This window comes from Nycticebus coucang, chromosome 3 (assembly GCF_027406575.1).
Source record: "Nycticebus coucang isolate mNycCou1 chromosome 3, mNycCou1.pri, whole genome shotgun sequence".
Classification (NCBI taxonomy): Eukaryota; Metazoa; Chordata; class Mammalia; order Primates; family Lorisidae; genus Nycticebus; species Nycticebus coucang.
The window spans coordinates 78119127-78132516 of NC_069782.1; the positions used below are offsets into that span (position 1 = coordinate 78119127).

A 13390-nucleotide genomic window follows, 5' to 3' on the forward strand; every position below is an offset into this window, starting at 1 on the left:
AAATACACTCACTCCATAGAGGGGCCCATGGTGATGGCCTATGTCTCCCCACAACTCTGGGAAAGGGGTAGAGGACCTAAGAAATTGTTTGAAGCCATGTGGAAAGTCACAGCAAGGTGAACTGTTACGTGCCTTATAAATATGAGGGTCAGAAGAGAGAGAAAATGCAATTGCTTTGGAATGAATGACTTGTTGAGGAAAGTTTGCATTATTTCCGCTTAAGAGATGACCCACACACAAAAGATATTTCTCATGCACTTGGCATGAAGCTTTCTGTGAAGTTAGTCCTAAATACTGGCAACGAAACAGCAGTGACCTTTGAGGTTACAGTTCTACCGTGTGTATTTTCTGTGGTCCAATGCACTATGTTAAAAAAGTGAAATAATTATTGTGAGATCATGATTAGCAAGCTATTCAGAGATATCAGATATGGGACATGAAGTCAATCTTACTAAAAACGTATTCAAAGATAAATTCTGGCATCTTACAACTGAAAATGCTTACAAGTATTTTGATGGCCTTAAAATATAGGTTGCCATTACTTTTTTAATTTAGATATCCATGGGGTGTCTCATCATGTGGCTTGATACACAATGACTAGATAGAAACATTAATTAGAAATTAAAGTCAAACCAACTGGTCCACTTTTTCCAAAGTATAAAAACTAATTGTTGGAGACAAAAAGGCACAACATATTTAGGAACGTCTCATATTTGGGCTTTTAAGGTGTCCATCTATCTATCCACCCATTTGCCCATCCATCAGACTACCCATTCACTTACCTATTTATGTCTCTTCCTCACTATAATTGTCAGTTTCCCTTGTGTGGGTTAGTCCCACTCTGACATTTGAGGAATTCTAGGAATTGATAATAACAAACCATCTAACCAGTTTTAATTGTATCTAAAGATCATTGGCTTAGTTCATACTTCTTTTGCCAACACTTAACTCTCTCACTTAAGGATCCTGGCCATCCAGAGGTGGATGACAAAATAGTTGTCTCCAGGCTTGGGGGGCTCTGAGAAGGGGAAGGGTCCTGACACTGGTCTGCTTCTAGTGGTGTCTAGCAGCTCAGGGGGTCAGGATGAACCCTGAGCACCATAACACACTCTGCCTTCCATAACTGAGAAAAAGGGTGCTGGCCAGCACCCCTGAGAAGAAGCACAAAGTGGGGGAAGGAGGGTGATACATGTTCCACGTGGCCTGGAGCTGTCTGGGGACCCAGACTCACTGGGAGGAGGGAAGTGCATTATCCCAGTCATCCCAGATTTTACCTTGAGGTGATTAATGGGCAGGCTCAGAGCCAAACGGCTGGTTGGAGGGAGGCTCCTTAATGGGAAAGTACTCTGCAGTCAGCTCCAGGCCTCTTCCTTACCATTAATCAGAGCTTCAAGGGCCCCTTCTCACAGTGTCGCTGGGCAATGTGGAACAGGCTCAACTGGGCCCACTGGCTGCATCTCCAGCCGACTGGGAGCACCCCTTCCTACCTAGAACCCTCTGACCCATGTTGGGTGTGTTTGGGTTCACTGGGCTGAATTTTATCTTACATAGTGGCAAAAATCCAAAGGCAGCCCAGGTTTGGGGTACTCAGGGGAATCTGGAGGCCAGAAACAGTGACAATCTAGATTTTAGCTTTTTGATCTTGAGGACTGAGGCTGTTCAGTGCTTGTCTGTATTGCTCAGAGGCTCAGTGGACAGCAGGTGCTCAGTACACCCACATAGTGAGGGAACCAATGTATGAGTGTATGAGTGAGCACATGAACTTGGCTTAAATCAGTCTCAAAGAACTAATAAGGACCGTGAACAAAGGAAACATTATTTACTCTTTGTTCAGTCCCATGGGATAGGGTTACCACTTAAAATACAGGACCACACAATATTTGGGACATAGGCTATTTTAAATGGCACATGAACTTCATGGCCACCATATAAATATATACACACACACACATATGAATATATACATATATCTATGCATACTAAAAACTGCCTGTTGCTTATCTGAAGCTCAAATTTAATAGGAGAGCTTGTAATTTTGTTTGCTAAATTTGGCAACCATTACATGGGGAGAAGTCATTGCTAAATGCAAGATCAGAGCATAGGCTTCCCTGATCTCAATTCATCTTTTTACGGTGAAAATTTGCACTTGAGTGCAGCAGACAGGCTTTCTGACACCCCAGCTTGCTGGTGGCTGTTCTCCGAGGTAGGCACACATGCCCCAGGGCTCTCACGTGGTAGCCATACATACCAGACCACAGCATTCAGATTCCTGCTAAGGGGCAGAACTGGGTTATGTGGGGCTTATCAAAGTCACAGCCTTCCAATGTAGGCTGAACAAGCAGTAACAGTGACAGCAACAGGAATAGAATATGAAGTCCTACCTTTTTAAGAAAAGTTTAAAAAAATTTTTTTAAATTTGTCTACAGTAAAATTGATCCACTTTTGCATAGTTTTTTGAGCTTTGAAAGATGCACAGACTCATGTAACCAACAGCATAGTCAGGGTATAGCAGTTTTATCACTCAGAAAACTCTCTTACTCTGGGTGGTGCCTGTGGCTCAGTGGGTAGGGCGCCAGCCCCATATACTGAGGGTGGCAGGTTTGAACCCGGCCCTGGCCAAACTGCAACAAAAAAATAGCCGGGCATTGTGGCGGGCGCCTGTAGTCCCAGCTGCTCGGGAGGCTGAGGCAAAGAATCACCTAAGCCCAAGAGCTGGATTTTGCTGTGAGCTGTGATGCCATAGCACTCTACTCAAGGTGACAAAGTGAGACTGTCTCTAAAAAAAGAAAAAAACTCTCTTGCTCCACTTGCCCATAGTTAAACATTTCTCCCACCCCAAATCCCTCCTACCACAGATCTGTTTTCTGTAGCTGGAGTCAAGGCTTTTCCAGAATATTGTATAAATGGAATTATTCATTATGTGGACTTAAAAGATCAGTTTCTTTTATTCAGCAAAATGTTTTTATGGTTCATGCTTGCAATAGATTCATCCCTTTTACACTTGGCAGGAGTCCCCTTTATCCACAGGAGATGTATTCTAAGACCCCAAGTGGATGCCTGAAATCTCGGATAGTGCACATTGTTGTTTTTTTTCCCTATACATATGTATCTATGATAAGGTTTAATTTATAAATGAGGCACAGTAAGAAGGTTAATAATAAACAATACAATAGAACAATTACAACAATGTACTCTTCACAATCTCACAAATAGAAGATTCATTCTTACTGTAAATCTTAGCGATATCAGTATACAATAGGAATCTGCTCACTGAAGGACATTTGTCCTGTTTTTTGGCAATTAATGCATAGAACAAGCTATAAACACATGTGAACACGTTTTTGTGTGAACATAAGATTGTATTTTTTTTAGGCTAAATACCTAGTTGGGGAAATGCTGAATCCTATGGTCAGTACATGGTTAATTTTATAAGAAATGGCTAAACTGTTTTCCAAGGGACTGTACCCTTGTGCACCCCTTCAGCAATGCGTGAGATCTCCAGTTGAATGAAGCACATCCTTGCCAAATCTTTGTTCTATCAGTTTTGTGGTTGTACGTTTCCATGGTAAAATGTATCCTTAAATATTTGGGCCTTTAAAAAATTGTATTATTTCCTTTCTTAATCTTGAGTCTAAGAGCTCTTTATATTAGATTCCGGATACAAGTCCTTCGTTGGAGATGTGATTTTCAATATCGTGTTCCAGTTTGTAGGTTGCTTTTTCCTTTGCAACATCTTTTTTTTTCCTGAAAAAGTTTTTAATTTCGCTTAAGTCCAGTTGATTAACATCTTTTGTGAATTGTGCTTTTGCCTAACACAAAGTCACAAACACTTTCTCCTTCATTTTTTTTCAAAGGCTTTATAGTTTTACATTTTACATTTATATCTACAATCCATTTTGAGTTAATGTGAGTTAATTTAATTAGGTCATGCTTCTATTTTTGTGCATAGGGAGAACCAATCATTCCAACACCATTTGTTGAAAAGTTTATTGTTCCTCCATTGAATTTCTTTGAATTTTTGTCAAAAGTCAGTGGACTACGTTGGCCATATTTGTGTGAATCTGTTTCTGGATTCTATTTTCTATTCCATGGGTCTATATATCTTGTCCCTTCATCGTTACTACATGTTGTAATTATATGGTAAGTTTTAAACTTGAGAAGCATGAATTCTACAACGCTATTCTTCTTTCCAAAATTATTTTTAATTTCTACTTCCTTTACTTTTCAATATAAATTTTAAAATCCATTTATTTATTTATATGAATGATTCTGCTGACATTTTGATTAGACCAATTTGGGGAGAATTGATAGCTACACTGAGTCATCCAACTCAACAACATGGTATGTTTTTACATTTATTTAGATCTTCTATGTTTTCTTACATCACAGTTTTATAATTTTCTTCATAAAAATACCGTACATTTTGTTACATGAAATACATAAGTATTTTATTTTTTTTAATTTTAGCTTTTAATTGTCAATTACTAGGAAATAGAAATGGAACAAGGCTTTGTGTGTTAACCTTATATCCTGCAACCTTGCTTAACTGATGAGTTCCAAGAGTATTTTCAAAATTCTGTGGGATTCTCTATGTGTACAATCTGGTCATCTGTGCATAGGGATGGTTTTATTTCATTTGTTTCTATCTGTGTACCTTTTATTTATTTCTCATTATCGCACTGGCTAGAATTTCCAATATGATATTGAATGAGAGTAGTAAAAGCGTACTTTCCTGCTTTGTTCCCAAACTTAGGGGGATAAAGCATTTAGTTCTTCCCCAACTATATTAGCTACAAAATTTTGGGGGATGCTCTTTATCAGGTTAAGGAAAAGCCTTTGAATTACTGATTTGCTGAGTTTTTATCTTAAGTAGATGTTAATTAAATTTGTTAACTTTTTTCCTGCCTAAGTTGGTATAGTCATGTATTATTTCTCTTTTTAGACTGTAATATGGTATATACATCTATCGGTTTCCCAGTATTTAGTTAGTTTTGCACTTCTACATTGTTGTCATTGATTATTCTTTTTATATATTGCTGGATTCAGTTTGCTAATATTATGTTGAGGATGTTCGTGTGTCTATGTTCATGAGGTATATTGGTCTGTAGTTTCTTTTATATTGTTATTAAGGGATTTTGATATCAGGGTAATACTGACCTCAGAAAATAAGTTGGTAATTTCTCTTCCTTCTATTTTCTGGAAGAGATCAGGTAAAATTGGTGTCATGTCTTTGCAATAGGCTGAATGTTTGGGTCCCCCTAAAATTTACATGTTGAAGCCATAACCCTCATTGCAATGTGTCAGAAAGTGGGGTATAAGGGCGTAAGTTAGATCATGTGGGTGGAAGCTTTATAAATAGTACCCTTATAAAAGGGACGCCAGAAAACTCTTGCCCTCTTTAAGAAGACAGCCTCTGTAAACCAGGTAGCCTACCCTCACAAAATACCAACTCTGCAGGGACCTCAGTCTTGGAATTCAGTGTGTACAGAACTGTGAGGAACAAATTTCTGTGGTTTACAGGCCATCCAATCTACGGTATGTTGTTATAACAGGCTGAATGGACTAAGACTTTTTCAAATGTTTGATAGAATTTAACAATAAAACCATTGGGCTTGGAGTTTTCCTTTTTGAAAGGTTTAAGATATGCATTCAATTAAATAAATAGTTTTATTTGGGTTGTCTATTTGTTCACAGGTGAGATTTGGTAGTTTGTGGTTGATTGTACTTAAGTTTTTTTTCTAGACTCTCTGTATCTGTTCTATTGATTATTAAAAGACAAGTATTGGTGTCTATAACTCTAATGATAAATTTAGCCATTTCTCCTTTTAATTTTATTAGGTTTTCCTTCATTTATATTGATGCTTTGCTGTTAGGTATATTCACATTTATATTTGTATTTTTTTTCCTGACAATGTGTTCATTTTATCAATAAGTAATAGCCTTCTTATTCTCAAGTAAATTTTCTCATTGAAATACGCTTTGTCTAATATTAATAATGTCACTCCAGATGTCTGTTAGTGATTTTTTGGTACATCTTTTTCTATTCTTTTAATTTAACTTGTTTTTGTTTATTTAAAGTGCATTTTTATAGATAATAATAACTGGCTCTTTTTATTTTTTTATTTTTATTTTTTAATTTATTTATTTTTATTGTTAAATCATAGCTGTGTACATTAGTGCAATCAAGGGGTCCAATGTGCGGGTTTCACATACAATCTGAAATATTCTCATCAAACTGTTCAACGTAGCCTTCGTGGCATTTTCTTAGTTACTGTATGTAGGCATTTGTATTCTGCCTTGAGTAAGTTTCGCCTGTACCCTTTCTAAGATGCAATTGATATGTTTAGGTCACTTTTATTTAACGTAAGTATTGCTATCAATTTAGGTCTACCATTTTAATGGTTATTTTTGGTTTGCTCCCTCTGTTTCTCCTTTCCTGCCTTTTTTTGTATTATTTGAGTTTTTAAACTGTTTCATTTTCATATGTATATATATACACATACATACACACACACACATATATATATACACACACATAGGTTTTTTTTTACTATTTATTATATCTTTTTGCATATGTCTTAGTGATTGCTCTGAGGATTAAAATACACATTCTAACCTTTTCACAGTCTACTTAGAATTAATATTTCACTACTTCAAAAGCAATGCAAAAAGCTTACCACCAAACCAGTCTCACTAACTTCCCCCATTATGTGTAGTTATCATATGTATTACATCTACATACTTTGACAGCCCCATCAGGCAGTGTTTTAATTTTTGCTTTCAACCACATACATATTTTAAAGGTCTTAAGAAGAGAGAAATAGTCTATTATATTTATCCACATGTTTACCATTTCCACAGCTCTTGCTTGATCCCCAGAGTTCCAGGTTTCTCTTTCAGCCTAGCTCAACTTTCATCTAAAGAACTGCCCCTAGCATTTCTTTTATAGCAGCTCAGCTAGTGGTAAACCTTTTATTTTTTCATTCAATGGAGAAGGTTTCTCTTTATTTTTACTCCTAAGGGAACCTGGCACTGTCTGGGCTGGCAGATCTTTTCTTTCAGCGGTTTAAACACTATTTTCCCAGTCCCTCTGGCCTGCATGGTTTCTGTTGAGAAACCTGTAGCCATTGGTTTGCTGCCTCCCTGAGGTAATGCATTATTACTTTCTGGTAGTTTTCAAGTTTCTTCATTAATTTTGAGCAGTTTGATTATGTGACTGAGCATACATTTATATGAGTTCATTTATCCTGTTTGGAATTTGCTGAGCTTCTTGCAATTGTATTGATAATTTTTACGTTTTTCATCAATCGTTGAACGTTTTCAGCCATTTTTCCTTCACATGTTTTTCTGCACCACAGCATTTTCCACCCTTGAGATATAAATATAGGCATAGACATGGGTACACACACATGTGCATGCACAGGTATGCTTCACTTAATGACAGGAATACAATCTGAGAAATGCATTGCTAGGCAATTTTGTCGTTATGAACCCTAGAGTGTTCTGACATGGCCTGAGTGGTGCAGCCCACCACATACCTGGGTCACAGCATGCAGCTTACTGATCCGAGGCTACAAGCCTGTACAGCATAGTACTGTGCTGAGTACTTCAGGAAACTGGAACATACTGGTTAGTATTTGAGTATTTACACATAAAAAAGTACAGTGAAAACACCGTACTACAATCTTATGGGACCACCATCATATATGGGGTTCATTGTTGACCACAACATCATTATACAGTATATGATTCTCTTTCTTTCTCTCTCTCTGTCTATAATATATAATATATTATATATTACATATATGTATGTGTGTATGTATATACATATATAATTTTTTTTTCTCAAAGCAGGCCTTTTTAAAAAGCCATTGAAGTAGAAGTAGCTCAGGGCAAGTCCACAGTTCACAAGCAATTGTAAGAATCACATTTCTTGAACTCCTTCCTCTTTGCAATCTCCCCAGCATTTTGGCTCCCAGGAGCACCTCCACCCTCCCTCTCTGCTTGGTTTCTTGGCTAGAAGTGCAGGCCTTTATTTTATTATTTTTTTAATAAATCTTTGGCTCACTTCTTGCCACTATTTCTGCCTCTATGGCCAAGTGGCAGTAAGACAGAGAAAGCAAAGCAAACCCCAGGCTTTTGAGACCACAGTTTGGTTGGAGACATGGTTCTCTCCTCTCAGCATCCAGGTGGGCACAGGATTGCCTGGGGCTTGGGAAGGAAAGAAGGGAGGGGGGGAAACAGAGCCAAAACCAGATTTGCCACACTCTAACAGTTAAAGCCCCCTTTCCTGTTCCTTGGACCAAGAAGAGAGGCTCTTCTTGGAAATTAAGGGTCTTTTGTACTCACATGGTATCTGGGCCTGTCTTTGAGTCTAGGCCAAGGGATACAGTTGAAGGAAGGAGGAAGATTCAGGAAGGTAGCTGCCGGATTGGTCTGGCTTTGAATTATGGATTCCTTCTCTAATCTGCCTGATACTGGTTACCTGCAGAGTCCTGGGACTGCTTCTCGGTGCATTCTGCCTAAGGACATTATAGGCTATCAGGGGTCAGGAGGGGGGGAGAGTGCTCACTCTATCCTAACAGGAACTGGGACACCAGCTTTCTTTTTTAAGCTGTTTGATCTTATCTGGCTCCTCAGAACCGAATGACATGGAAACTCCGTCCTGGTGAGCAGAGTGCTGTCTCTGATAACCAATTGGGCTCAGTGCGTCACATCCACCATTTCTAAATAGGGTCAGCTTACAAGGACTGGACTGAGAATGCTTTCACTGGGTTTCTATAGAGACCGCAATTCATCCCAGGAGGCTGCATCACAGTAGGACTCAGATAGGCTGGGATAATAGGATTTATGCATGAGAAAGGCTATTTCTATGCATCTCCCTTGCACACTGAGGATTGTCGGGTAAGGGAACCATGTGAAGACAGGCCCAAACTGCTCCATTGCCAGAGTTCATGTGTTATATCAACGTGGATCCTAATAATGGCCTGGATGGTGAAGTAAAGAAACTATAGAACACTTTCCCTATTCACCTCTGCGGGGAACAAGGCACTGCACTGCACTGCATGTCTCCCAACAGCATGCTTCTGCCTTGTTTGGGAATCTTGGTCCCAAAATAGAAACTCAGCAAGCAAGAAGCACTGAGTTGTCGAAAAGGGGTTCCAGCACCAAACAGAATGGGGGTGTCTTCTTCCTAGATGTACACCCTCCTCATTTCTGAACCTCAATCTCTCTCCAACAAGGATAATAGTGTGGATCTTGCTGGATCCTTGAGGATTGGAAACTGTGTGTGTAAAGTTCCTTGTAGCAATAGTTAATGACCAACATGAATGAAGTTTTTACTATGTGCTGGGCACTGTACACGTATTTATAATACTTTATAGTATTAGATAATTTACAATCTCTCAGAGCTCTACAAAGCGGGGCTGTTTTCACAAATGAGGAAACCCAAGCACTGAGAATTCAAGAAAATTGTTAGTAGCAGGACTGGACTTCTAAGCTGAACGTGCTGAGGCCAGAAGCTACCATCACCCTGTGTGTTCCTGTCCTCCCAGTGTGGCAGTTGTCACTTCTGTGCAGAGGACTCTGTTGCTGAATTTCAGTGTGAGTGGAGAAGGGTTGGGGAGGTGGAGAGAGGCAGCTTTCTTGCCTAGCCGTCCAGCTCCTGCTGCCCCTCCCTGCTCGTGGGGAGGAGTGGGGTGTGCAGTGTTGCCGCACTGTGATGTGTGCTCCTGGTCGGAGCAGCAGGCTTTTCTGCACTGAACTTGGCATGCTGTGGTTATGGTAGCCAAGGCCTAACTAGTTCCTCCAGGTCCACAAGGTAAAAATATAGTAAACAGTCTTAATGCTCAACTTTTTCCTTCCTACCTAGGCATAGGTTGCCTCTAAGAACTCAGCAGTCACTCCCCAGGAACTGGTGTGATAACTTAAGAAAACACTAGATTTAATATTGGGACTTGGGAGGTGGCAGATACCCAAGAACATGTACATGTGCATGTGCAGCTCTAGGTGGGGGCATGTGGATAGTCTAGGATCGTGGGGGGTTTTGTGAGTCAGAGTGTGCACCCACAGTGAGGCAGGCATCGGGGTCTCGCAGGCTGACCCTGCTGCAATTGGCTGAAGATCCTTGTCTGAGTTACTTCTGCCAACAGCCTGACTGCCCCCACTATCCTCTTTCTCTTTTTAAACCCTTGGTGAGCAAAGCCTTATGATGTGGGAAAGGCCAGTCTTCTTACTTCACCTCCTAACTAGATGTCTTTCTTTTCTGCTCATATCAGAGTCTGTTTTCCAGAAGTTTCATGTGACTTTTTCCTCACACCAGTCATCATCTAATCAGAACAACACACCTCAAACAAACCCCCTTACTAAAAGAACATGGCAAAGGGAGCCAAAGCCCCCAAGGGCAAGAAGATCACCCTCAATGTGGCCAGGAACTGCATCAAAGTCACGTTCGATGGGAGAAAACGCCTTGATTTGAGCAAGATGGGGATCACCACCTTCCCGAAATGTATTCTGCGACTCACTGATGTGGACGAGCTCGACCTCAGCCGGAACATGATCAGGAAGATCCCTGACTCCATCTCCAAGTTCCAGAACCTTCGCTGGCTTGATCTGCACAGCAACTACATTGATAAGCTGCCCGAGTCCATTGGCGAGATGACCAGCCTGCTCTTCCTCAATGTCAGCAACAATAGGCTGACAACCAATGGGCTGCCTGTGGAACTAAACCAGCTCAAGAACATTCGCACTGTGAATTTGGGCTTGAACCATCTGGACAGCGTCCCCACCACGCTGGGTGCCCTGAAGGAGCTGCATGAAGTGGGGCTCCATGACAACCTGCTCAGTAGCATCCCCGCCAGCATCGCCAAGCTCCCCAAGTTAAAAAAGCTCAACATGAAGCGAAACCCCTTTCCAAAGCCAACTGAATCAGAAGCCTTCATAGATTCTATCAAAAGGCTGGACAACCTGTATCTGGTAGAGGAGAAGGATATGTGTTCATCCTGTCTGAAAAAATGCCAATATACCCGGGATAAGCTGAATAAGATCAAGAGCACAGCTACAGCAGCACCGAAAAAGGCCATCTTTACCAATCTGGTGTCTCCCAACTCCATGGCCAAGGAATCCCAGGAAGAGTGGAGGTGACGGGGACCCCAACCCTGAGGCAGGAGGAGAAGAGGGAGGGAGGGAAGAAGGCAGGGTCTGCACCCTGGAGATTGAGGTGACCATCGACAGCTCTTCCAGCCAAGCCCATAAAATTCCTTTCCCTCCTTCCTTGGCTTGTGATTGCGTTGATTGAAGGGCTATTGTTTCTTTGCCATTCCACACGTTTCTCTCTTCTCTGCAGGCTCACACCCACATGCACAGGCACAGGGAGCCAGGTAAGGGCTGCCCCTTTCACTTGTGCCCCAGAACTCTCCTGCCCACACCTGTAACTGGGGCAGCTCTATTGCTACCCACTCTTACTCATATAACTGCTGGCATTTCAGAACCCACCACTAGGTGTCCAGAGGTGGGGCTTGCTCTGTGCAGTGTTGTGGGTTTGGGCTTCAGAGGTCATGTATTTCCAAGTAAGGGCTGTAGGAGAGCATAGGAGCACTTAGTCTCAGGTAGAGGACAGAGATGAGCCTCAGAAATGGGAAAGTGCCATTGTCACCATTAGCTATTGCCAGACAGCTGTGGGGGCTCAAAGCAGCACTATCTTTTTCTCTTAATTGCCCTTTCATAATTTGCTCTGGGAGCTTTCTAGACTAAACCCCTAGAGCTTTGACTGGCTGTGAATGAACGAAGTTGCACTCCCATCCTACTATGTCCAGTGTTCTTCTAGACCCCCATGGGAGGAAGGAAAGAATGGGGGCAGCTGTGGGTTGGCACAATCAATAAATAAATACCTCGCTAGGGATCATGACAAGTGCAGGGATCCTGTCCAACTGGGGAGACCTTGGCTTGCCTTGAACAAGTAGAAAGAGAAACTGGCTAAAGGAAGGGGCAAAACACCACCATCTGAAGAACTTAAGAGGTCAGGGTCGCATGACATGCAGGGCTGACCTGGCTTAGAGAAAAGGCAAAGACTCTGGATAAAGTTGGACAGATCTAGGTCCATGGCAGCTCTGCTTCTGATTAGCCATATCCTTGGGCGCCTTACTTAGCTTCAGTTCCCTCATCTGTAAGGTGGGAATGATACTATACTAACTCTAAGGGTTGTTGTGTGCCTTAAATAGGTGGCACATAGAATAACTACTCAACCAAAGTCATGTCATTTCTGCCCCACTTTCAAACCCATACTTTTACATGGTCGTAACTACCATGGCTTCAAACAACAAGATGATTATTCTTATGAATATACCTCACTATATGAGTCACTGTTGAGCCTTTAAGTTCTTTCCAATTTTTTCCACTAATGGAATAGTTTTGTGATGAAAGCCTATATGATTACAATGTTTTAAAATATTTTTTATTGTATCCTTGATGCACTTTCACTAGTGGAAATACTGTATTATTAGAAGACCCATTTCCTTGCATTCTTGATAGTCTTGAGCACTGTTTTTTACATTTTTCTCTTCATTATTGTCTGAAATGATTTATTACAAGGCCTTCTGAAGGTGAGAGGAGCAATTGTGTCTGAGATGTGTGTGATAAGTTGTCACATCACAGGCTTGGAGGCCACCAGTAGTCTGCTGGACCTTGGATGGGTCCATAAAGAGCCCATCTGCTAGTTTATTCACCTCATCTCTGACCCCAGAGGTACAGAATCCATGTTAGGACATACGAACAAGACAGTGGGTGGTGGCTATTCATTTGGATACTGTCCATTTCAATTCTTCCCCATTGAGAGACATTTTTTTTCTTTAGAATTATTATTTCCTCTTTTGGTATTCAAAAGGATGGGCCACAAAGAAAAGTTTAAAAAATGTTATGGTAACAGATACCTTGTACCCCAGGATGGCTTTTGGGCTAGCACTATCTTTGCCCTGCCTTGCTTCCTCACAGCACACTCCTCACATCACTGGTGTTGCTGCTGACTGGTGTTGGCATGGCGTGCAAGATGACATCTATTTACCATGCTTGCCCTGGGTGATTTGTCATGCTTTCTTTTTATGATCATGTCTCAGGAAGGAGTTTTAAGAGCATTTAACTTTACCATGATTGAGAACTAAATAATCAGTGAGCTCTATTTGCTCCAGAATGAATTCAAGTTAGATACTTCTTTAGCCAGGAACTGCAGGCAGTGGAATATAGCAAAGACTAAAGACAGAGACCTGTTAGGAAGAGTCTTCTGGATTCTATTTCTTTTTCTGTCAAGGAAGAGGTTTGATGTTGATGTTACTTGATGCTCTAAGATACTTCAATCACCTTTACTTCTTGGAAATAGTATTAAGTCCAAAAATATTTT

The 13390-nt window shown here is 40.9% G+C and overlaps 2 protein-coding genes across 3 annotated transcripts in view; one reads left to right on the top strand and one right to left on the bottom strand.

Moving 5' to 3' along the window:
* Window positions 1-13390, bottom strand: part of WDFY4 (WDFY family member 4) — a 296529-nt gene that overhangs the window by 49840 nt on the left and 233299 nt on the right. The gene's annotated exons all lie outside the window — the stretch shown is intronic.
* LRRC18 (leucine rich repeat containing 18) lies at window positions 10300-11142 on the top strand. Its single transcript, XM_053584975.1, has one exon. It carries the CDS (start codon window positions 10375-10377, stop codon window positions 11140-11142), a length of 768 nt encoding a protein of 255 aa, XP_053440950.1. The 5' UTR covers window positions 10300-10374.